Source organism: Anabrus simplex, chromosome 4 (assembly GCF_040414725.1).
Source record: "Anabrus simplex isolate iqAnaSimp1 chromosome 4, ASM4041472v1, whole genome shotgun sequence".
Lineage (NCBI taxonomy): Eukaryota > Metazoa > Arthropoda > Insecta > Orthoptera > Tettigoniidae > Anabrus > Anabrus simplex.
In genome coordinates, this window is record NC_090268.1 from 321,955,395 (window position 1) to 321,983,302 (window position 27,908).

General features: G+C 37.1%; 1 protein-coding gene across 1 annotated transcript in view; it reads right to left on the reverse strand.

Moving 5' to 3' along the window:
* Positions 1 to 27,908, reverse strand: part of ninaC (STKc_myosinIII_N_like and MYSc_Myo21 domain-containing protein ninaC) — a 373,628-nt gene that overhangs the window by 32,026 nt on the left and 313,694 nt on the right. Inside the window, exon 26 of the mRNA XM_068227259.1 lies at positions 6,442 to 6,629. Within this exon, the coding sequence (XP_068083360.1) occupies positions 6,442 to 6,629 (188 nt within the window). The remainder of the gene's footprint in view (positions 1 to 6,441; positions 6,630 to 27,908) is intronic.

The window sequence follows — 27,908 nt, forward strand, 5'->3', positions numbered from 1 at the left end:
TTACTGTTTATCACCTGTGGTAACTCATTTTGAGAAGTTTGGAGACATTATTTATCCTCATATTTATATTAAAACACTTACAATAGCCCTGGTCGCCCTTCATGGCCCTTCCCTTTCTTTTGCCGACACCTTCTTTCTCAAAGTGTCAGACCTCTTCCATTTTCCTTCTGATTAGTGTAGATAGAGGATGGTTGCCTAGTTGTACTTCCTCTCAAAACAATAATCACCACCACTACAACAGTGAATTCATCCCTTTACACAGGGGTGGCATCAAGAAGGGCATCCTACCATAAAAATAGAGTTAAGTCCAGAGGTGTGACACAGTTCATATCTACGACCCCAACTGGCATGAGAGAAAAGTGCTGGAAGAAGAGGAGGAGGAGGAGGAGGAGGAGGAGGAGGAGGAGGAGGAGAAGAAGAAGAAGAAGAAGAAGAAGAAGAAGAAGAAGAAGAAGAAGAAGAAGACCTATGAACACTGCATTAATTTTACTGCACGTTCATTTGATTTTTCTGTACCTTGATGAATAAATAACTCTGCCCATGATATTGTTCAAGCACTTATTAAAGGAGTTAAATTTTCAAGGGTGATTTGCTTGTTTCTTGTATTATACAGAATGGGAGTGCACTTGACAGATACACACAGCTTTGGCAGTGTCTTTAGGCAGTTTTGTCCCACTGTATCTTCATCTGAGAGTATGTGATCAAACACTATTCAAAGAAAATGACACTGCAAGAGTCTGGCCAGAAAGTTACCTGTGATCAAGAAATCATACCTGATCTGAGAGAAGAAGAATAGTGTTCAAATTTCTGACTACCAAGTTTGCTAATAGTTACTTTTTGAATGCATTCTGAAATGAAAGTATCACAGTAGAGGAATAATACTGACTGCTCATTACGCCTATCTGAGATATTTTCTCTTAACTCTGTAAGAAACACTTGTACAGAAAGGGAAGCATGCGATTGTGGAATTTGGATGCTAATTAGTGAGGTCCTGTAACCACTTGCAATGGCAGGTGTTGATATACAATCTGAAGTTCATTACATTACTCACAAGTGTTTCCAACCGACTGACCGACCCACCCACCATCCCACCCACCCACCCACCCACCCTGATCTTCATTTAGGGCAGTCGCCCAGGTGGCAGATTCCCTATCTGTTGTTTTCCTAGCCTTTTCTTAAATGATTTCAATGACATTGGAAATTTATTGAACATCTCCCTTGGTAAGTTATTCCAATCCCTAACTCCCCTTCCTATAAATGAATATTTGTCCCAATTTGTCCTCTTGATATCTTCATATTGTAATCTTTCCTACTTTTAAAGATGCCACTCAAACTTATTTGTCTACTAATGTCATTCCACGCCATTTCTCCGCTGACAGCTTGGAACATACCACTTAGTCAAGCAGCTTGTCTTCTTTCTCTCATTCTCCCAGTTCTTCCCAGCCCAAACTTTGCAACATTTTTGTAACCATAATAGATGAAGATATTTCTCTGTTAAATAATAATAATAATAATAATAATAATAATAATAATAATAATAATAATAATAATAATAATAATAATAATAATAATAATAATAATAATAATAATAATAATAATAATAATATATTTTATTAATGGTAAAACCATCTGTAAGTGACAATTAGCATTGAGAACATGCAACTGCTATTGTTGAATAAATATATACAAGCACATACACTGTCTGGAACTACAAGTTATAATTTGTTTAATACTAACCCTCATAAATTGATGTGCTGAATAATTGAATGCAACAAAAAAGGTCTTAAATTAGATTTTGAAGATTATTCTGATGATGGATTTTTAGACAGTAGGAAAGAGAGTGGAAATGATGATGGAGAGTATGCTAAACGAAAACCAGTCCACTTTCAGACCGTACAGTAGATGGGCCATCAGAACTGAATGTATCAAGTAATTGAAAAATGCTATGAGAGGAATAGACAGTTACACTTATATATCTTAGATTTAGAGAACATATGTGACAGAATACTGAAGGAAAATATGTCGATTATACTGGAGGATTGTGGGATCAGGGGTAAGCATTTACAAGCAATTAAAAGCATTTGCAGTGACAGTCAGACCACAGTGAGAATTGATGGCAGAATGAGTTCTTGTTGCAAAGAAGGCACATGGGTTAAACAAGTCCATAATCTTTCACTCTTATTGTTCATTGTTTACATCTGCCCTGACAAAAATGTGTCATGCCCTGAGTCACTGTGTACTCAGAGGAATGTTTTAAGATGGGGGAGGGAGAGAGAATACCCAAAGAGGAAGTGAAGCAACAGTCTGATCACTAGCAGCACTTAAACATATTTGGAGACAAGGTTGCTGGCTGGTTAGGGACTGGGTGGAAGTGGGAGATGTCAGGAAGCAAGAGAACTGCATAGCGAGTCAAAATGAAATTGGGAGTCATTATTGCCACAACTGACTTCCAGGGATCACAGGGATCATTAACTGAAGTGAATAAAATGGCAGGGAGGGATTCACTGGGTGGAAATGTGGTTTGCAGTTAGCCTATGCTGACGACTTCTGAATGGTAGACTGTGCTAAAATTTTGAAATGTAATATCTTAAATTTTGAAAAGAAATGCAGCAAATATTATATGAAAATGAGCATTTCTAAGACTGAAGTTATGTCAGTTAAAAAGAAACCTAAGAGAATTGAACGTCATGCAGGGAATATAAAACTGGAACAGGTGGACACTACATTTCCAGCAGTTGCATCCCTCCTTGCCATATATAAGATTTGAAACAGACAGCTTGCAAGACACTGAGGTTGACATTGAAAAGAAAAGGTGCTATGAATCTTGCCTAAATTATAAAAAAAAAAGAAAAAGTAATATTTTGGAAGTCATAGGACTGTTGTTTCAATGTTGGGGGGAAAATTCCAAATTTATCTATTAATTTTTTCAGATGTTTTGTGGGTATTTCATCCATAATGCAAGAAGTAGCTCTAAGTGTGTTAAGAGACTCTACACATTGCACAATATCACTGGAATTTTAAATAAAGCACATTCTATGCAAGAATTTCTTTGGATTTCTTATTTTTAATTAAGCAGAATTTATTGTATGACTGCATACCATTAAACTAATTATTGGGATGTTCCTCATGGTAACCTTTGCTTAAGGGCAGCTATCCCTTGAGGATTTTGCTCCCCCCCCCCCTTCTCTCTCTCTCTCTCTCTCTAGAGGTTTGAAAAATTTCAAAATCTTTTCATTTACCTGTAAAAATTTAGATTAATTCCAAGCAAGAATATGAAGACAATTATGCAGCATTTGAAATTTGAAAAATAAGAGGAATTATTTTTACCTGTATGAAGTGGGTAATAGGATATCAATCATATTTCTATAGTGAGTTCTGAGAAGTGTTAAGATGTAACACATTAATGGTTATCAAAAGAACATTAGTGAATCAGGATTCTGAAGTAACAATGCAATCAATGTCTCACTCTAAAGCCTACATGTTATATTTGACAGTCTGGTTTGAGACAAGCATAGACTAGACAAAGATTGTTGACAAAGAGAAAGGGAGATATATGAGCTCTGCCTGCCATACCTTTGCCAATGCTACAACATCTCATTAAGCAACTAGAAGTTGATGGTCTACACTTTGGAGTCAGGCGTGGGATAACTAAGTTTGGCTACAAGATATTGGTGGAAGAAGGTCTCCCTGTCAGTGTCCTTAGCAACGTGATATTAGATGTGATAAAGGGCTCATTAAGCATTCTTCATCACCATCTCTATTTCTAGTTTTGGAACTTAAAATATTTATTGGAAATGCCAATCATTGTTCATTGAATTGACCTTACATGAAACAAAATTTTGTATTCTGAAACCTTGTGGTCACCTGCAGTTCCAGGCAGATGAAAATAAAATGTAATTCTATCTTGTTTGTGTTGTAATAGTAAACCATATAACTGATTTTGTAGCAAAGGTTAAGTAGGTGATATTCTTCTTATAACACAATTTATTTTACTATGACTTTATAATAATGAAGGAATGTAATCAAATAACAACTAGTAGTAATTAATACTGTGTTATTATTTATTTGTTATACTTCAAAAATTAATATAAATTATCCAGATATAATTACACAACCCAGCATGATTTTTGTGGCAAAGCGTATGATAATTGATTTTAATTAAATAAGGTCTCCTGATATCAGATATGTCATTACTTCTTTTGTAACACATCCATTTTTCATCTTAATTGCCATTTACTATCTGAAAATGTGTCAATGCAGCTCAGTGCTGCTTTGTGATAACAGCGAATTGGCTGTTAGTGTGGCCGTGGTTTGCTTTGTTATTGTTGCATGTGTTTGTCAATCCAAACCTCCTCCATATTTTAAGGTAAAATTAAGAGCCTTGGACAAGTCATGGGCTACATAATTTGTTAAATGTGCTTTGAGTGGAGCATTGGGAAACTAAGGCCCTTCCATTTGGGATAGGGATGGTTTGGTGCGAACCCCAGGACCATAGCAGTGGCTGTTACTTTTGCCTGTGTAAACTACCAGGATTCAATAAGAGAAACAAGGACAGTATTGTATACTCAAATTTAAGGTCGGCGATGAGACCTGAGACCTATTCCTCATGGACCAGAAATTCCATTACCTTCACCTCATATCAGTTTACCTGACTCTTGACTGTGAGGGTTCCTCAAATTCTGATGACGAGCAAGTTGATATGGATTTTTCACCAGCCGCAGATGCAGCAAGTCCACAATTGTTTAAACAGTCCGAGTTGAGTGATCTGATATGAGACTTAGGCCGCACGAAGGGAACAAGTGAACTATTAAGGTCACGATTGAAAGAAAAAAATCTTCTAGCTCCTGGAACTATCTTTTCTCGGTATATACATAGAGATAAGGAGTTCAGGAAGTATTTCAAGAAGGAAGATGATCTGACCTACTGCTGTGACATTCCAGGATTGATAGAACAGCTAGGGAGGCATTATAATCCTAAAGAATGGAGATTGTTTGTGGATTTCTTTAAGAGGGGCTTAAAGTCTGTACTACTTCATAACAGAAACATTCTAGCTTCGATTCCTGTGGCACATCCCGTTTCATTAAAGGAACATTATATCACAATGCAAACTGTTTTAGATTAAATCAAATATCATGAGCATTAGTGGGATGTATGTTGTGACTTGAAGGTGTGTGGTATTCTATTAGGACAACAAGCAGGCTTCAATAAATTCCCTTGTTATTTATGTGAACGGGACAGCAGAGCTAGGGACATACACTGGTCTACACCTTCCTGGACCAAGAGACAAGTTTTGACACCTGGTATAATTTTTTTTACAAATGCTGCCTTAGTTGACCCACAAACATTATTTTGCCACTGCTACACATCAAACTGGGAATCATGAAGCAGTTTGTTAAGGCCTTGGACAAACGTAGCCCCAGTTTCAAGTAATGTACATTGCAAGAAATTTTCCACATTTATCTGATGCAAAGGTCAAGGAAGGCATTTTTAATGGACCACAGATTAGAAAGCTTCTGAAAGACAGAAACTTTGAACAGACTATGAATGCTGCAGAACTTGCTGCATGGATTTCAATAACAGATGTCATGATGAAGTTCCCAGGAAATGTAAAGGATGAACAATCAAAACGATGTTGGAACACATGAAAGAGTTGGGGTGAAACTGCACTTCCTTCATTCTCATCTTGATCACTTTCCAGAAAATCTTGGGGCTGGTAGTGAAGAGATGGGAGAGAGGTTCCACCAGGACATCAAGGAGACAGAAAAAAGATACCAGAGGATGTGGGATGTACCATTAATATCCGACTACTGTTGGTATTTGAAAAGAAAAGACAACCATGATGCAGTCAGATGCTGGGCAGCTAAGCATTCATTCCAAGGCTACACCTAGGACTGTTAATTTTTTCACATTTATGAATTCATAAAGATACTAAATAAAAGTTATATTTTTCTCTCCTAAATTACACTGAATTGTCAAAATAAATTGCTGAAGTGTCATTGCCTCAGAGTTGTTTGTTTATGTGTTTATGTGTAAATCAGTATTGTAATTACAATAATTGCTAAGTATTTCATTGTAATTCTATACTCAATAATTATTCATTGTATACAATAATTCAAGACAATATTCGACTATTTCAAAATATAAATTATATAAAATATGCTAAATATTTCCAAAATTATCAACATTCGTCAGTACTTTTTATATGCAATATTCAGGTTTATCTCTTATTTTGATATACCTATTGCAAGAAAACGTGACATGATACATAGAAACGGACAATGGATTTGTGTTCAGTGACCCAAAATTAAGATCACCTATCACACCTTTTGCCGTGAAGAAAAATTTTAAAAAATGCTGGGTTGTGTTATTAGATTAATTTTAAGAAGGAGGAAAAATAAATAGGAAAACCTGAAGACCTGAATAAACGAATCAATGTCATACCTGTCGCTGTTGTGGTTTGTTCCCCTTGTACACTGCATTCTTCCCCGTACTGTTGTATCTCACTGGTTGGTAAATTTGGGACATCTTCTCTGGATCCCGACAAAATGGCATCAGAATTAAGCTCTCCTGACCCATGTGATATTCGTGCTGCTCGTTGAATGGGGAAGAGCATGTCTGAACTTCTTGGTCTGGAATTACAAAGGCAATTCATTTTTAAGTTTGATTGAAATTCCTAGTTAAATCATCAACATAGATCTAGCATTGCAATAACAGGTTCATGGAGTAGAGATTTTGACATTTTATTACCATTTCTTGTGCATTTATGTGATGTCAAGGCTTTAAGAAAGAATGTATACCTGAATAGTGAGGACTAACATCTTACTGAATAGTGAGGACTCAAGTCTTTCTATGCTGACACTCTCATTTGTTTTACACTCAACTCTCAATTAACCAGAATAATGTAGGGTTAAGGCTTCCCAGATAAGTAAAATCACAGTTAATTTGCAAAAAGTTAAAAATAGAACAGGTGTACTGAAAGTACAGTTAAAATGATAATAAATGATACTGAAAATCCACAGTGTTCTCAGTCATTCGACCAGGTCGGGGATAGAGTGAATGAAGCCCCATCTAGCAGCAAGGATAGGAATTGTGCTGGCTGTCGAAGCCTGTCGCACTCTTCTGGGGCAATGATTAGAATTGAAATAATATTGGAGAGTGTTGCTGGAATCAAATATAACATGGAAAACCAGAGTATCCGGAGAAAAACCTACCCCGCCTCTGCTTTGTCCAGCACAAGTCTCACACGGAGCGACCGGGATTTGAACCACGGAACCCAGTGGTGAGAGGCCTGCACGCTGCCACTTGAGCCACGAAGGCTCTCCTATAATAAATGATACTACTGTATTGGTTTTTATTAACTTACCCAATATGTTGCAGTAAAAGTAGCACTTAGCACAATTAATAAACGGAAAAATAAACAGCACTTTTCATTGAAACTAATAAGGCAAAGAAAAATATTCAGACTGCCTAACTTCACTTTTTCTCAAAATAATCAGTCATGGTTTTCTGCTTTTGTGCTGTACATTTTTAGCATTTTTGATATCGCGGTTAAGCCGCAACACGGTTGATCCGATTACGGTAAATCGAGAGTTGAGTGTACTTCTTTTTACATTCTTCAGTACTGACGTCCATTATGCGGTGAGGATTAATAATTAACAATGAAAAGTAATGACTTCAATTATAGGTTTTATAGTTAGCAAATCTTGCTGTACCTATATAGAAAGGAATATGGACAGCAGCACATAAGAGGATAAACATAAGGACAGGTCATTTTGAGAAGAGGTAGCACCAGAAAAAGGAATCAAGGAAAAACATGAAAACACAAAAGGATGGGGGACTATCTCCACACTTTCATACACTACCATCTTCAGTGAGGTGGGCTCTCTCCTCATCAATCCCAGTTCTTCTCAGCCCCTGGCATCCTCATTCCTGCTTCCCATCTTCATTAGGATAGACATCAACAATTGCTGGGGGGGCTGTCTTGACAATTCCTCAAACTTGATATTGAAAGTGTAGGATAAGAAGAAAGCTTATTGCTTTCCATTATATATATTACTATGTTTGTCCTGTGTTTGCAGTCTTTTTTACAATTTGCTTTACACTGCACCAACACAGATAGGTTTTATGGTGACGTTGGAATAGGAAAGGCCTAGGAGTGGGATGGAAGTGGTCGTGGCCTTAATTAAGGTACAACCCCGGCATTTGCCTGGTGTGAAAACGGAAACCATGGAAAACCATCTTCAGGGCTGCCGACTCGTACCCACTGTCTCCCGGATGCACGCTCACACTGCACGCCCCTAACCGCACTGTCAACTCGCCCATTGTTTGCAGTCTTTTACCACCTGTATTAATCTATCTTTTTGACTCTTCACTCTTCCTGTCTTCATCAGACCTCTTTCTTATTTTACATGTTCCACACCAAGATTTAGGAATTGTCAAGATGACCAGTCAATAAATGTTGATACCCACCCTTGTGATGAAGCTGGGAAGCAGAAATAAGGTTGTCAGGAGCTGAGAAGAAATTAATGTGTAAGAATTAGGATTAATGAGGAGAGAGCCCATCTCTTTGAAGGCAGAGGAATATTATGAAGATTGTCCATGTCCTTTTGTGCTTTCCTTGACTCCTGTTCCTGGTGCTCCCTCTTCTCATATTGACCTATCCTAATGTTCCTCTTATTAAGTGTTCCTATCCATGTTCCTAACGTCCCTAAGTTCGCGATGTTAAAGCATCCGATTGAATCGCCACATACTCGTAGAATTCTACGTAGGGCGAGCTTTGCTCTCATTCGAGAGCAGATTCATGCTTTGAGAAGGGAACTAGATTCTGTTTCAGGTGAGCTTTATAAGATTCATCTTTCTTTAAGTCGGACATTAGAGGTGAACACTTTCAATCATCTAGACCTTGTGTCTCACCTGGCTTTCTTATTGCTTTCATCTTCTTTAAGGGCTAGACATGTATCCAGATTTTCCCGTTTATCAATGTGCCAGAGGAAGAATTCTGTCCCACACTTGAATTCTTCTAAAGTAGTGGTCAATCTGTCCACCAGTAATTTGGATACTCCTTCTATGTCTGTGCTCGAGAAGGGATTAAATTTTGCTATTTCACCTCTTAAGCTTCCGACGGAGGAGATCATCTGTGGTGTTGAGGCTTCTCTAAAGCCCTTACCGGATCATATTGCTGAGGAGATTCATCTTGAAACCGTCACCATTATCAAACATTTCAAACCCCCTCGTCCTAACTTTACTTCTAAAGAGAGGTATGCTCTTAAACAACTAAAATTGAATAAGGACTTGGTGGTATTGAAGGCTGATAAAGGCAATGCTACTGTGATTATGAACACCGTCGACTACAATAACAAAATTGAGGAACTTCTCAGTGATCCCACCTAAAAGGTGCTAAAAAAATTATCCTACCAACACCACTGATAGGAAAACAGCGTCTCTTCTTAAAGCTAGCTCAATTCCGAATGATGTTTCTCGTGGTTTGCGACAGCAGGCTTCTACGGTTCCCCGACTTTATGGGCTTCCTAAGATCCATAAAGTCGGAGTTCCCCTTAGACCTATTGTTAACAGTATAGGTTCCCCTACATAGAACCTGGCCAAATACCTTGGAGAACTTCTCAAGCTGTACATAGGTAATGGGGTATCCATCAGGAATTCATTGCACTTTATTGGCATTTTATCCAATCTGCATGTTTCTCCTGGTGATATTCTAGTCAGTTCTGATATTGTATCTCTGTTCACTAGGGTTCCAATCATGGACACCTTGTCTCTGTTGGATAAAATCTTTCCTGGTGACATTGTTAATCTGTTTCACCTTGTCCTCACCACCACATATTTCAGTTTTCATGGTACAATATACAAACAAATGGATGGGGTTGCCATGGGATCGCCATTGGCATCAGTCATCGCTAATTTCTATATGCAAGATTTTGAAGAGCGTTGTCTTCAATCTTGCACGCTCAAGCCTTCCATCTGGTTGAGATATGTCGATGACACATTTGTTATCTCGCCCCATGGTGAACATGAATTATCCATATTTTTGGATCACTTGAACAGCATATATCCAAACATTAAATTTACCGTGGAGACTGAACGTGGAGGATGTTTGCCGTTCTTGGATGTTTTGGTTTCTAAGAAATCAGATGGAACTTTAGGTCATTCGGTTTACCGTAAACCTACCTATACTAATAGATACCTTCATGGGTCCTCTCATCACCATCCTTGCCAAAAACGTGCTATGCTTAACACTCTTATCAGCCGAGCAAGGGAGGTTTATGAGGAGGATAAATTAAACGGTGAACTTGAGTTCCTAACCAGAACCTTTCTGAGCAATGGCTATTCAAGGAAACAGATTGACGAAGTGCTACATCCTAAGCCAAAAGACAGATTGTCACGTGATTCTCGTCCTTTGTCTGGCCTTCTTACCATACGTACAATCTGTCACGGATAGGATTGGCAATATTCTCAGAAAGCACAATATCAAGACCATTTTTAAGCCTAATATCATCATAGGCAATTGTTTGCGATCTGTCAAAGATCCTATTGGTTTAAACTGCGCTGGAATATATATGATTCCTTTCTCCTGTGGATCGGTTTATGTTGGCCAAACATGTAGGAAAGTAGCAGCAAGGATTAAAGAACATCGCAGGCACATATGTCTTTGCCAGCCAGAGAAGTCTGCTGTGGCAGAACATGCCATACATAATGACCATCAAATAATTTTTGATGCAATTTTTTGTCATTTGTAAAGGGAAACATTTTATTCCCAGAATCATTCGTGAGACGATAGAAATTGCTAAACGCCCGAATAATTTCAACAAAGGTGACGGCTATATACTGAGTAAATCATGGCTACCCTCCATAGTTAACTCGTCAACATCTTTCTCCGTGACTCTGGAGGCCCTGGAATGAACTATATTTCTAACAGTGTGTCTCTATCTTGAGTCTGGTTACTGTGGAGTGACAGTAGCCATTTTGTTTTGTTGTTGCTCTGAAGACGATCCTGGTCGCAGGATTGAAACGCGTCAGCTTGTATTTAATATTGCACAACCTAATATCCCCAAATAATTATCATAATGTCATTTAGTGGTCGTGAAAGTCTATGTATTAAGATTACATTTGTATAGTTCCAGTTACCCTGTTATTCCTATTATTTTATAATAATTATGATACACTTAAGTAATACTTAAGTGTTGTTATTTTATTAATTAGTATCTTCCTTGTTTATTATGTAGTCCTTTCTGTGAGTTTTTATATTCACTGAAACTTTATTTTAATTTTGTAGATTTTTTATAATATTTCAATTGAGAAGTTTAAGAAGTTGAGGGAGGCATGTGTAGGGACTGTGGATGTTTGCGTTCTTTAAGGAGTATCAGGGATGAGGTAGAGAGTTTAGGACTCTAATGGAGGACAGGAATGTAGGTAGGTCTCCCTCAAACTATGCGTAGGGTACGGTTGGTGGACAAGAACGTGGGGAAGGAAGACAGGTGGGGATAATGTTTTAAGGGGAAGGAAATTGAGGGCCAAGGGAGATAGTCAAGAGGGAGAGTTCAGTTCAGGAATGGTATCGGTGAGAAATCGGTATGATTCACTGCAGGTGGTACAGCTGAGGTAAGATCAAGAACAGGGAAGTGTTACACAGGAGGGGAAAGGAAAGAGAAAAGAGAAATCAGCGACTCTGAAACACTAGAGGATAGGAAGAGGGAGGTGGAACAGGGTCGTTAGGGAGAGAAAAGGAAGGAGATGGTAGGTTCTGAAGCCGTCAGAGAAGATAAGGGAGACTTGGAGGGGTGGGAATATAAAGAGTTGGGTAGGGTTGAAGCTCTGGTTATGGAGGATTGCATTGTTAGGCATGTGGGGAAAGTGTGTGGAGAAAGTGAATAAGGGTAGAATGTTATCCAGGAGTTAGGTTAAGGCTGATGTTGAACAACATGGGAAGGGAAGGAAGAGGATAAGGAGAAGTGATGGTAGTTTTTCAAGTTGGTACCAACAATATAAGGCAAGCAGGAATAGGTACTAACATAGTTGGGGATGTGTGGGATCTGGTTAATACAGCGCAGGAGAAATTTAAGGGATTGAAGATTGCTATTATTGAGATATTGTGAAGGAGGGATGCTGTCTGGCAGGTGATCAGGGATTTAAATGAGACTATGGAGTAGGTATGAGGGAAATGGGAGTGAGATTTGTAGATCTTAACACATTCCTCGCAGTTCAGGTCACCATGTGTCCCATAGAATGTTACTCTTATCCATCAGTGCGAACTTCCCAAAATTGCGGAGTAAATAATTATGTCCTGGTTAAAAATTTCTGGTAGGTAATGACAACATCATGTTCATATTAAAGTAAAGGATCAAGGCATGCTGCTAGTTTCGATTGGACCACTGGTGACCTAAAGGAATATATTTGCATCCTTCATTCATTATTAAAACATTTACAGTTTATTTAAAACCACCTATTCAATACTATACAGTCTTTAAGACTTACATAATCATTCTAAGGTTGTAATGGTACATGTTTCACCTGTCATTGCAGGCATCATCAGCCATAAATTCTATACACTAAGTCAGAGCTCTGAAGTTAATGTTAATGTAAACTAATTGTTGACAATAATTTACATTGATGTATAAGGATATTATAGTCATATTTGGATTGAATTGGCCAATCCTGTTTTAAAGTTTTATTGGGATATAATGTATATGTTCACATATAATGGAGATAATATAAAATACTATTAACACTCATAATGTTGATACTGGGTTGACAATTGAAGTCTAACGGTCAAAATATTTACACAGGATTTTTCAGTATATACAAGAAATCAATAGGTTTAGCTTAAAATGATTTGTGGATTAGTTAAAATCTTCTATAGATTAACATTTTTTTTTATTGAACGAGTCTTTATTAATAATGTTTGAAGTGAAAGATGCTGGTTAGATGGCAAGTATAGCTAGTAGAAGATGCTCGATCAAGTCTCATTCAAATAAAAAATTAATTCTTCTTCTCTTTGAATATGCAAATGTGCTGCCTAGGTTGTGAAGGTTATGAAGTTATCATCTGTGTAAGTCTGAAGAGGAGTTCAACTGGATTCATAGGTGTAAATGAAATGGGTTGTGATGCATGTTGAAGTCTGTGGAATAAGATGAAAAAGTGTGTGGGTTGCTATATTGGAATTGTTCACTAGTGGAATTAATCTTCTTAACACTTACTCATTTAGACTTTAGGAGAAATGTCCAGCAGCGTTGCTTGTGTGAGGTGGTCTGACAGTTTACTCTTCGTATTGTAGAGATGTGTCATTGTTGGCGGGCAGTGTGTCAGGTGGAGAGGGGTGGGCAGGGCGTTGAAGGTGTAGGGGAAGGGGAGTGTGCCGGGTGGAGAGGGGTGGGCGGGGCTTTAAGATCGCTGTTGGTACGCATAGGGGAATGGGTGTGACCAGGCGACGGGACATTAGCTGCTGTTGATATAGGGATATTAATACTGGATTTATAGTTGAAGATTTAAAAATATAATTGTTATTGTTTATGTTGAGAGATGACAATAAGTTGGGAATTTGTTGAGTGACCAGGTTCTTTGTTTCTACGATGTCATTCAGATTTTAATTCTTATTGAAATGCTGGTCTAAAGAGATACAGATGTTTTTGAATTCAGTCATTAAACTGCCTTTATTAATAATCTTTACAATCTGAAGGTCCTGGTCTATAGTGGTGAAGCTGTGTCCCATTTCTTTCATATGAATGCTCATAGCGGAGGGTTTGTTGTGCTTAGATGCATTGTAACGCTCTAAGTATCTCGTTTGAAAGCTGCATCCAGTTTGTCCCACGTAAGAAAACTTACAGTGAGCGCATTTGGGTCTATGAATCCCTGAGTTTGAGTATCTGTTGTGTGTTAAATTTACTGTATGGGAGTTAAAGAATATATTTCTGTTTGTATTACAGGTTTTAAATGCAATATTGATGCCATGTTTCTTAATCGGGTTGGTGATCTGATACAGAGCCGGATTTGTGAAGGTAAAAGCAGCAAAACTGGTTTTATTTTGGGTTTTTCATGGGTTAAATTAGTTACAGTTTTTATCTTGAATTTGTTTATAATTTTGTTAACCATATCTGATTTGTAGCAGTTAAGTTTAGCCAGTTCTTTAATATATTGTATTTCTTTTTTTTCGGCTGTCGTTAGAAAGAGGAATTTTGAACGATCTATGGATCAAGCTGTAAAAGGTCTGTTAACTTGTGAGATTGTGGGTGTAAAGATTCTTTTTTTATATTAAGGGGCAAAGGTGGATTTCCTATAGATTTGAAAAGAAAATGTATTACTGCCTCTATTTATGGTTACCTCTAGGAAATTTAAAGGGTTGTTGATTTCATTTTCCTTTGTGAAGGTAGTGTTGTTATTGAGTCCATTAAGGAACTTTAAAATGTTATCGCTGTTGTTTTGCTGTTTATCAATGATGGCAAACATGTCATCCGCGAATCTTATCCATAAGTGGAGACCATTGATTTAATGTACTATTTTATTAGCCTCTAGATTATCCATAAAAATGCTAGCTAAAATGCCCATAACAGGATCACCCATTGCCAGTCCCTTTTGATGATAAATTTTGTTGTTGAAGGTGAAGTATTTATTATTCAAAACAAAGCTCAATAATTTAATGAAGGCAGTTATTTCAAATTTGTGTTTAGAAAGGTTCCTTTTTATAATTTATGGTATCAATTATAGGGATGCTTGAGTACATATTGGTAATGTCATATGAAACCATTATGTGGTTTGATTGTAGTTTAAATTGTGTTAATTTTTCGCAGAAATCAATGGAATTTCTTACGTATGTTTCATTATTAAATTTAAAATGTTTGCTAAGAAAAGGAGGTAGACATGCGCCCCATTATAAATAAAAGAAACAGTCCCACTTATAAAGTTTCAAGATTTTTACATTATTTTCTTAGTAAACATTTTAAATTTAATAATGAAACATACGTAAGAAATTCCATTGATTTCTGCGAAAAATTAACACAATTTAAACTACAATCAAACCACATAATGGTTTCATATGACATTACCAATATGTACTCAAGCATCCCTATAATTGATACCATAAATTATAAAAAGGAACCTTCCTAAACACAAATTTGAAATAACTGCCTTCATTAAATTATTGAGCTTTGTTTTGAATAATAAATATTTCACCTTCAACAACAAAATTTATCATCAAAAGGGATTGGCAATGGGTGATCCTGTTATGGGCATTTTAGCTAGCATTTTTATGGATAATCTAGAGGCTAATAAAATAGTACATTAAATCAATGGTCTCCACCTATGGATAAGATTCGCGGATGACATGTTTGCCATCATTGATAAACAGCAAAACAACAGCGATAACATTTTAAAGTTCTTTAATGGACTCAATAACAACATTACCTTCACAAAGGAAGATGAAATCAACAACCCTTTAAATTTCCTAGAAGTAACCATAAATAGAGCCAGTAATAAATTCTCTTTTCAAATCTATAGGAAATCCACCTTTGCCCCTTTGACTATAAAAGAAGAATCATTACACCCACAATCTCACAAGTTAGCGACCTTTTACAGCTTGATCCATAGAGCATTCAAAATCCCTCTTTCAAACCACAGCCGAAGAAAAGAACTACAATATATTAAAAACCTGGCTAAACTTAACTGCTACAAATCAGACATGGTTAACAAAATTATAAACAAATTCAAGATAAAAACTGCAACTAATTTAACCCATGAAAAACCCAAAATAAAACCAGTTTTGCTGCTTTTACCTTCACAAATCTGGCTCTGTATCAGATCACCAACCCGATTAAGAAACATGGCATCAATATTGCATTTAAAACCTGTAATACAAACAGAAATATATTCTTTAACTCCCATACAGTAAATTTAACACACAACAGATACTCAAACTCAGGGATTCATAGACTCAAATGCGCTCACTGTAAGTTTTCTTACGTGGGACAAACTGGATGCAGCTTTCAAACGAGATACTTAGAGCGTTACAATGCATCTAAGCACAACAAACCCTCCGCTATGAGTATTCATATGAAAGAAATGGAACATAGCTTCACCACTATAGACCAGGACCTTCAGATTGTAAAGATTATTAATAAAGGCAGTTTAATGACTGAATTCAAAAACATCTATATCTATTTAGACCAGCATTTCAATAAGAATCAAAATCTGAATGACATCGTAGAAACAAAGAACCTGGTCACTCAACAAATTCCCAACTTATTGTCATCTCTCAACACAAACAATAACAATTATATTTTTAATCTTCAACTATAAATCCAGTATTAATATCCCTAAATCAACAGCAGCTAATGTCCTGTCGCCTGGCCACAACCTTTCCCCTATGCGAACCAACAGCGATTTTAACGCCCCGTCCACCCCTCTCCACCCGGCACATTCCTCTTCCCCTGCATGTTCCAACAGCTATCTCAACGCCCTGCCCACCCCTCTCCACCTGATACACTGCCCGCCAATCAATTTCATTCATCAATCACTACTGATCTGCATTTAGGGCAGTCGCCCAGGTGGCAGATTCCCTATCTGTTGTTTTCCTAGCCTTTTCTTAAATAATTTCAAAGAAATTGGAAAATTATTGAACATTTCCCTTGGTAAGTTATTTCAATCCCTAACTCCCCTTCCTATAAATGAATATTTGCCCCAATTTGTCCTCTTGAATTCCAACTTTATCTTCATATTGTGATCTCTCCTACTTTTAAAGACACCACTCAAACTTATTCGTCTACTGATGTCCTCCCACACCATTCTCGTCTGACAGCTCGGAACATACCATTTAATCGAGCAGCTCGCCTCTTTTCCTCAAATATTCCCAGCCCAAACTTTGCAACATTTTTGTAACGCTATTCTTTTGTTGGAAATCACCCAGAACAAATCGAGCTGCTTTTCTTTGGATATTTTCCAGTTCTTGAATCAAGTAATCCTGGTGAGGGTCCCATACACTGGAACCATACTCTAGTCGGGGTCTTGCCAGAGATTTATATGCCCTCTCCTTTACATCCTTACTACAACCCCTAAATACCCTCATAACCATGTGCAGAGATCTGTACCCTTTATTAACAATCATATTTATGTGATTACCCCAATGAAGGTCTTTTCTTATATTAACACCTAGGTACTTACAATGATCCCCAAAAGGAACTTTCACCCCATCAACGCAGTAATTAAAACTGAGCGGACTTTTCCTATTTGTGAAACCCACAACCTGACTTTTAACCCTGTTTATCATCATACCATTGTCCACCGTCCATCTCACAACACCGTCGGGGTCACCCTTCAGCCGCTCACAATCTTGTAACTTATTTATTACTCTGTACAGAATAACATCATCTGCAAACACCCTTCTCTCTGATTCCACTTCTTTACACATATCATTGATATATATAAGAAAACATAAAGGTCCAATAATACTGCCTTGAGGAATTCCCCTCTTAATAATTACAGGGTCAGATAAAGCTTCACCTACTCTAATTTTCTGAGTTCTATTTTCTAGAAATAAAGCCACCCATTCAGTCACTCTTTTTTCTAGTCCAATTTCACTCATTTTTGCCAGTAGTCTTCCATGATCTACCCTATCAAATGCCTTAGATAGGTCAATCGCAATACAGTCCATTTGGCCTCCTGAATCCAGGGTATCTGCTATATCTTGCTGAAATCCTACAAGCTGAGTTTCAGTCGAATAACCTGTCATAAACCCAAACTGCCCTCTGTCAAACCAGTTATTAATTTTGCAAACATGTCTAATATAATCAGAAAGAATGCTTTCCCAAAGCTTACATACAATTCATGTCAAACTGACTGGCCTGTAAGTTTCAGCTTTATGTCTATGACCCTTTCCTTTATACACAGGGGCTACTATAACAACTCTCCATTCATTAGGTATAGCTCCTTCAACCAAACAATAATCAAATAAGTATTTCAGATATGGTACTATATCCCAATCCAATACCTTTAGTATATCCCCAGAAATCTTATCAATTCCAGCTGCTTTTCTAGTTTTCAACTTTTGTATCTTACTGTAAATGTCATTGTTATCATAGGTAAATTTTAATACTTCTTTAGTGTTACTCACATCCCCTATCTGGACATTATCCTTGTAACCAATAATCTTTACATACTGCTGACTGAATACTTCTGCCTTTTGAAGATCCTCGCATACACACTCCCCTTGCTCATTAATGATTCCTGGAATATCCTTCTTTGAACCTGTTTCTGCCTTAAAGTACCTATATATACTCTTCCATTTTTCACTAAAATTTGTATGACCACCAATTATGTTTGCCATCATGTTATCCTTAGCTGACTTCTTTGCTAGATTCAATTTCCTAGTAAGTTCCTTGAATTTCTCCTTACTTCCATAACCATTTCTAACTCTATTTCTTTCCAGTCTGCACCTCCTTCTTAGTCTCTTTACTTCTCTGTTATAACATAGTGGATCCCTACCATTCCTTACCACTTTTAAAGGAACAAACCTATTTTCACATTCCTCAACAAATGCTTTAAACCCATTCCAGAGTCTGTTTACATTTTTATTTACCATTTTCCAGAGATCATAGTTACTTTTTTAAAACTCCCTCATGCCTGTTTTATCAGCCATATGGTACTGCCTAATAGTCCTAATTTTAATACCTTCCTTTCTTTCACATTTATTTTTAACTATGATAAAAACAGCTTCGTGATCACTAATACCATCTTTTACTTCGGTTTCTCTATAGAGCTCATCTGGTTTTATCAGCACGACATCCAATGACACATCCCTACAATACGAAGAGTAGACTGTCTGACCACCTCACACAAGCAACACTGCCGGACATCTCTGCTAAAGTCTAAATGGGTAAGTGTTAAAGAAGATTAATTCAACTAGTGAATAATTACAATATAGCAACTCAGACACTTTTTCGTCTTATTCCACAGACTTCAACGCACATCACAAGCCATTTCATTTACACCTATTAAACCAGTTGAACTCCTCTTCAGACTTAAATGGATGATAACTTCATAAGCTTCATGACCTAGGCAGCATATTTGCATCTTTGAACAGAAGAAGAATTAATTTGTTATTTGAATGAGACTTGATCAAGCATCTTCTACTAGCTATACTTGCCATCTAACCAGCATCGTCACTTCAAATATTATTAATAAAGACTCTCGTTCAATATAGAAAAGATTTTAATCTATAGAAGATTTTAAATAATCCACAAATCATTTTAAGCTAGATGTATTGAAATATACTGAAAAATTCTATGTAAATATTTTGATTCTCATTTGACTTCAATTGTCTATCCAATATCACCATTATCTCCATTAGATGTGAACATATATATGATATCCCAATAGAACTTTAAAACAGGATTAACCAATTCAATCCAAATATGACTATAATGTCCTTATACATCAATGTAAATTATTGTAAACAATTAGTTTTAAAAAATAGTTTAAATATAACATCTACTTCAGAGCTCTGACTCAGAGTATAGAATTTATGGCTGATGATGCCTGCAATGACAGGTGAAACATGTACCATTACAACCTTAGAATGATTATACAAGTCTTAAAGACTGTAAAGTATTGAAAAGGTGGTTTTTAAATAAATTTATTGTAAAATGTTTTAATATTTTGAACTTCAATACGGTCTAATAATGAGATTAACCACTTGTAATCTTCCATTCATATCGCTTCGGTCACCCTGTGTTCAGATTGCTGTCTAACCTATATTTTTCAAGGGAATTGCTCAGTGGGGTTACGGAAAATGAAGCCTACAATGTTGTAGCCTTCAGATGGCAAATTGTTGTTTAATATGAAGAGCACCATCCTTTTTATATCTCATGTAAGCTATTTCTTTTTACATTGCTCTAAGGTAAGCAAGTTTTCAGATTTTTATTTATTGGAGTATTTATTAGCATCTTCATTGTCTTCCCTAGATAATATTTTCAAGCAAGTTCACTTTTTTTTTTTTTAGGCATGGAGCCTTCACATTCTGGTATGCCAGCAGCATGGAAAATAAAGAGGTTTAGGATGGCATTATACCCTGGATGAATTGCTCATTATTTGGAACAAAGTGTCGGTGATTTCTCTCCAGTATCTGATGATGACCCTGCATACTGCCTGCAAGATAGTGACTCACCTCCTGTCACAGATAGTGACTCTGAAGCATGTGGGTTAGCTATTTATGGGGATGAAATTCCAAGTGATACTTCTCCAAGTTAGATTGTTGGTGATGATGATGTAAGAGATGAGAATGTGCCAAGGTGGAGTCCAGTAAGCAGGCATGATATTGGCATACTCATTTTTTGTGATGACTCCCAAGTGAACATTGTGACTAATTTTGGTAGGCCTTCTGACATTTATAACATGTTTGTGACACAGCAAATTATGCAGACTATGGTAACCAAAACAAACAGATTTGTTGTAAAAAGTTAGCAAAGTGCCCACCAAAAAAAGAGGGTTTGGTTATCCAAATGGATTGGTACCATGGAGGAAGAAACAGCAAAGTTTTTGGGGATGTTACTTATCAGGGGATTAAATTATGTCTTTGAACTAACACTTTATTGGACAGAGAATCCTTTATATGAAAATAAGGTAATAAAGGCAACAATTGCTCATGATCTTTTCGTAGCTTTGATCTCCTCTTGGCATTTGCGTGATAACGAAGCCCCTAGAGAAGAAAATGAAAGTGTGTTCAAAGTGAAATTTCTAGTAGACCAGCTTCAGAAAAATTTTCAAAATGCCCTAACCGCTGGGAGAAATGGTGTAATAGACAAGTCTTTGGTGCTGTGGAGGGTAAGATTGCTTTTTATGCTATTCTGAACAAGTCACGTAAGTATGGAATTAAACTCTACAAAGTCTACATTTGCTGTAAAAGTTTACCAAGGGAAAAATGATGAGCTGCAAGGAACAGGTCATGCTGAAGCAGTCATCATGAAAATGTGTGAACCATTGTTGGAAAAATGTTGCATCTTGTTTGCTGACAATTTTTATACAAGTATTCCATTGGCATAGAATATATTGGACAAGAAAACACTTGTCTGTGAAACAATCATCCTAATAAGAGCAGTTTCCCCAAAGATGTGGTTAATAAGCATCTTAAAGTAGGGGGGCAGGAGGGGAGGGAGGGAGGAATTTGTGGAGAAGAGAATGAAAAGAGGGTCAATCTAAGTAACTGGATGGACAAGCAAAGAGTCTTGGTGATATCCATTGTACTTGTTCATGGCAGTATTCTGGAAGACACCAGAAAAACCAACAGGAAAGGAGATCCAATTCTGAAGCTGAAATCCGTGTTGCTCTACAAGATCAAAAAGGGTGTTGAGATTAGTGACCAAATGTCATATTACAGCCCGTTGAGAAAGGGTGTCAAATGGTGGAAAAAAGTTGCTTTTGAACTTCTGTTGGGGACTGCAGTTGTAAACGCCTGGATCGTACACTGCAAGCATAGTTCTGGAAAGAAAATATCTTTCCATCATTGTAAGGAATCTCTTACCTTCCCCCTATGTTGGTACAGTACTGCTATACCTTGTGCACTTGCAACAAGAAACAAGGTGCACACACTGGGCAAAGTGGAAGGACCAGTCAGGAAAATGCGGCAACACTGCACAGTGTGCTACAAATAGATATTTGAATGGCAAGGAAAGAAAACTGCTGACAACAAAACAAAGACGGTTAGTGACAGTCTGTGCAGTGTGTCCAGGAACACCAAAAATGTGTATGGAATGCTTCAATGAAACTCATGTAAAAAAGTGTTAGCAAACATGTAAACTGCAACAGTGACAGTGTTTGTATTATATTTCTTCTGGAAATTAGTTATTTTACTTGATGACTTTTCTGAAAAGTGATGTTACATGTTTATTATATCTGTAAATAGCTGTTTAATTATATTTTTGTGTGTGTGTGTAGTAAATAATGGTCTTAATTTATATTCTTTGTCTTTTGTGATATTATTTTGTTACTAAGCATACCATAATATGAAAATAATTAACATAGGTCTATCATACTCCCATAACAAAAGAGATCAATGAATGAGAAACTAACATTTATTTCCAAGGTCATTTCTGGGTCAAGCACTTGGTGCATCGTAAAACTGTTGGAATGTGTCCTCAACAATAATGCACAAAACAACTGCACTTGCATTCTTTTGGATCTCATAGTAGGGACTAACCAAAGTTAAATTCATCAGGTCACCGGTGGGCTGATACGACATAAAATCAAGTAATCAAAATCCCCTGTCACAGGGAACATGTAAATGGGCATGTAGGAGATAGGGGATCTGCGCTCAGATGACCTTGACTTGAACCACAGGGGTAAATATGTTAGGAGATTTGTTTAGAGGGTTTATAGAGAGTGGTGATCCCAATTCAGGGAGCTGTTAGGTTCTTCAGTGTGCTGAAACTTATTTTGAGTACCAGTAATACATTTATGAACTACCTACAAGAAAACATATGGTAACAGTATTATATCTGAAAAAAGATAAGTAGGGACCACCAAGCAAGTTGGCTGCACGGTACAGGCCTTGCAACTGTAAGCTATGGTGTTTGAACCCCACCGTTGGCAACCGTGATGACCATTTTCCCCATTTTCACTTTAAGCAAATACTGGGGCTGTGTCTTCACAATCCTAGCCTTTTTTCTCTCATCATCTCCAAAGACCAAGTTGACTTAATATATCATTAAACCATTAGCAAAAAAAAAAAAAAGAAAAAAAAATGAAACCTACACATTCCAGTGTTTCCTTGATAGCTTGAAGCTATCTATTACTTCCAGTGTCTCTTCTTTCAGTCTGATTATCCCCCTTCCACTCCTGTTTGTTCTTCACATGACTAGGGACTTGCTCTTGTATCTACTTATTCACTCCTCTAATCTCTTGTCTAGGTATTTAGTTTAACCTGAACTTCCTTTGCATCATCTCCAAAGATTACTATGTCACAGGCAAACAATCATACCTTTGAACCCAGGAGCAATTTTCTTTTCTCTTTCTTGTGGATTTCAACCATTATGATAACAATAGGATAGATGACAGTACACTAACCTGTTTTAGGCCTACTTTAACTTTGAACCATTCTCAGTTGGCCACCTTGGTCTTAGTCCTCATGCATTGCTTCTATATCATGTTCACAACTGGGCTGGTCATCTTATTTCTGAAAGCCTCCCATATCATTTTCCTTGTGACACTCTCATAGGCCTATAAACTTCATCATGCTTTCCTGTATTCTCACCTCTTCTCCATTATTGCCACATGGCAAAGATCAGGTCTACTGACGATTTTACTCTTCCGAAGCCATATTGTTCTCCTGTATGGTGTTCTCTACTTAATTTTTCTAATCCTTGCTTCAAGAATTATATAGAATCTGCATCATATTCTACCTTGAATAAATTAATACAAAATTTAAAACACAGTGCCAAGAACATAATGCGGGAATGTGTCGGAGCTTCCCAAATCTCTCAAATTGAAATGCAAGCACTTCATATAAATATCAGAACTACTCAAAATTGGAAAACTGAAGCAATTAACAGATGTAATGGACAAAGTTGACATTCAAATTCTAGCTTTACAAGAAACTTGATATACCGAGCTCGATAGCTGCAGTCGCTTAATTGCGGCCAGTATTCAGGAGATAGTGGGTTCGAACTTCAACATTGGCAACCCTGAAGATGCTTTTCCATGATTTCCTATTTTCACACCAGGATAATGCTGGGGCTGTACCTTAATTAAGGCTGCGACCGCTTCCTAACCACTCCTAGCCTTTTCCGGTCCTATCGTTGTCATAAGACCTATCTGTGTCGGTGTGACGTAAAAAAACTTGAAAAAAACCCACATAAACTTGATACAGAGATCGAGATCACTTTGAATCAGGAAATTATAGATTCTACAAAGGACTGCCAGCAATATCTACATGCAATGAACCTCCAAAATTTAGCACAGCATTCTAAGTCAGGAAAAATATCACTGATTCTGTGCTAAACTTCACATCTCCTTCTGAAAGAATATCTATCTATCAATCAATCAATCAATCAATCAATCAATCAATCAATCAATCAATCAATCAATCAATCAATCAATCAATCAATCAATCAATCAATCAATCAATCAATCAATCAATCAATCAATCAATCAATCAATCAATCAATCAATCAATCAATCAATCAATCAATCAATCAATCAATCAATCAATCAATCAATCAATCAATCAATCAATCAATCAATCAATCAATCAATCAATCAATCAATCAATCAATCAATCAATCAATCAATCAATCAATCAATCAATCAATCAATCAATCAATCAATCAATCAATCAATCAATCAATCAATCAATCAATCAATCAATCAATCAATCAATCAATCAATCAATCAATCAATCAATCAATCAATCAATCAATCAATCAATCAATCAATCAATCAATCAATCAATCAATCAATCAATCAATCAATCAATCAATCAATCAATCAATCAATCAATCAATCAATCAATCAATCAATCAATCAATCAATCAATCAATCAATCAATCAATCAATCAATCAATCAATCAATCAATCAATCAATCAATCAATCAATCAATCAATCAATCAATCAATCAATCAATCAATCAATCAATCAATCAATCAATCAATCAATCAATCAATCCTGATTTGCATTTAGGGCAGTCGCCCAGGTGGCAGATTCCCCATCTGTTATTCTCTTAGCGTTTTCTTAAATGATTCCAAATAAATTGGAAATTTATTCAACATCTCCCCTGGTAAGTTATTTCCAATCCCTAACTCCCCTTCCTATAGATGAATATTTGCCCTAATTTGTCCTCTTGAATTCCAGTTTTATCTTCATATTGTGATCTCTACTACACCAGTCAAGCTTATTCGTGTACTGATGTCATTCCACGTCATCTCTCCACTGACAGCTCGGAACATACCACTTATAATACCAACATATATGGTCCGTTATTGGATGTTATAAATTTTCCAGCTAACTCATTCCTGGTTGCCAGCATTTTGCCCCATTGTGCTAAGTTGAGCTCATCAGTTGGTAAATAGCACACCCACCAATACACAGGGCTAGTGCATACCGTGGAGGACACTGTGTAGGCTACTTGAAGCCACCGGCAGTGTCAATGCACTATGAGAGATTTTGTCTCATTACGATGTCTGCCTAGACATCAGATGATATAGATGTTGATTCCCATAGGAAACCTGAAATATTTGTTCCGAATGAGTAAATTTATAATACCAATATAAATGGTCTGTTATTGGACATTATAAATTTTTCAGCTAACTTATTCCTGGTTGCCAGCGTTTCGCCCCAGTGTGCCAAGTAGGGATCATCAGTTGGTAAATAGCATACCCACCAATACACAGGGCTAGTGCATACCATGGAGGACACTGTGTAGGCTACTTGGAGCCACCGGCAGTGTCAATGCACTATGAGAGATTTTGTCTCATTACGATGTCTGCCTAGACATCAGATGATATAGATGTTGATTCCCATAGGGAACCTGAAATATTTGTTCTGAATGAGTTACTCATTGATGATCTGATGGCCAGGCAGGCATCAATGAAATATTCAGAACAAGTATTTCAGATCCCCTATGGGAATCAACATCTACATCATCTGATGGCCTGGTAGGCATCAATTTTAGGTACTGAGACAAAGTCTCTCATAGTGCCTTGGCACTGTCGGTGGCTCCAAGTAGCCTACGCAGTGGCCTCCACGGTATGCACTAGCCGTGCGTCTTGGTGGGTGTGCTATTTACCAACTGATGAACCCAACTTAGCACACTGGGGTGAAACGCTGGCAACCAGGAATGAGTTAGCTGGAAAATGTATAATGTCCAATAACTGACCATTTATATTGGTATTATAAATTTACTCATTTGGAACAAATATTTCAGGTTCCCTATGGGAATCAACATCTATATCATCTGATGGCCAGGCAGGCATCAATGTTTGGTACTGAGACAAAGTCTCTCATAGTGCATTTGCACTGCCAGTGGCCCCAAGTAGCCTACATAGTGGGCTCCACGGCATGCACTAGCCATGCGTCTTGGTGGGTGTGCTATTTATCAACTGATGAGCCCAACTTAGCAGACTGGAGCGAAACGCTGGCAACCAGGAATGAGTTAGTTGGAAAATGTATAATGTCCAATAACGGACCATTTATATTGGTATTATAAAACTCATTCGGAACAAATATTTCAGATTCCCTATGGGAATCGACATCTATATCATATAACATACCACTTAGTCGAGCACCTCGTCTCCTTTCTCCTAAGTCTTCTCAACCCAAACTTTACAACATTTTGTAATGCTGCTCTTTTGTCGGAAAGAACCATACTCTAGTTGTGGTCTTACCAGAGACTTATATGCCCTCTCCTTTACATCCTTACTACAACCCCTTAATACCCTCATAACCATGTGCAGAGATCTGTACCCTTTATTTACAATCATATTTATGTGATTACCCCCACGAAGACCTTTCTTTCTTTTGATTAAATTGGAAACAAGGCATATACATTAATCAATGCACAAACTCCCACAAACAATTATAACCGAAAAGATCTGTAACATGTACATGAATTCTGGGAACACTAGAGGAAGTATTTTTTTGTTTTGTTTTTTGCAAGTTGCTTTATGTCACACTGACACATATAGGTCTTATGGCGATGATGGGACAGGAAAGGGCTAGGAGTGGGAAGGAAGCATCCGTGGCTTTAATTAAGGTGTGAAAATGGGAAACCACGGAAAACCATCTTCAGGGCTGCCGACAGTGGGCTACGAACCCACTAGAGGAAGTAACAAACAAAATTGCAGCACACCACATCAAAGTGTTTTGGAAAAGCATTCTTTCTAATTATATCAGACCAAGGGAGATGTTCCATAAATTTCCAATTATTTTGCGATCATTTCAGAAAAGGCTAGGACAACAACAGATAGGGAATCTGCCACCTGGGCGGTTGCCCTAAATGCAGATCAGTAGTGATTGATGTGCTGATGGGAGACTAAAATGCACAAGTTGGTACAGAAAACATTTTTAGGAGAATAGTGGGAGTGTATTGAGCACATAAAAGGACAAAAAAAGTGGTGAAAGATTAACCTTCAGGTGGGCTCGTGGCTGCAAATTAATTTGTTTTTGATGATAATTTGTTTTTACTTTGCTGATGAATGTAGTTGTTTCCTGCCTTGGGAGTAAAAGTATGCTCTATTTATTATATGACCACTAAGTTTCAACTCAATTGCTCACTTATCTGTCTCTTATCATTCTTCTATGGGCTATGGAAAATGACAGGTACTGTGACGCTGTACTGAGTGAAGCACATGCCCACTCCCATAACAATTTATTTTGCACTTGGTGTAGGATATGTTCACTCCGTGTGTGCTTGTTTTATAGTTCATGCAGATCATCAGTTGTGATGTAAGTATTATTTGAATAACTCTTCTCGCTGTGGACATTCCATAATTGTCTTTCACGTCTGCAAATATGTTTCAGATCAATTTCATTTCCGTAAATAAAGGCGATTCCTTTTTTTTATCTTGTTCGCAAATTGTTTCTTGATCTAAAGATATGTTCAAAAGATTACTTATCTATTTCTTTTGGAAGGGCTGAAACATTGGCAACCATGGAGAACATTTGTTAGGTCCTCCTGGAGCTTAATAATAGTTAAATATTTTATTTTTAAGGTCCACCTTTTCAGTACAAACTATGCAATGTTTACATTACATCTTCGTTCAGGGGCTAGTTTCGACCTAACTGTAGGTTATCATCAGCCATAAAGCAATTCACACAAATACACCAAATAAAATAAACAATGTACAGGCACAATGACCTAAAAATAAAAGTGTATGCACAACCCATAGGATCCACATTAAGAATGGTTACATAAATACATTCT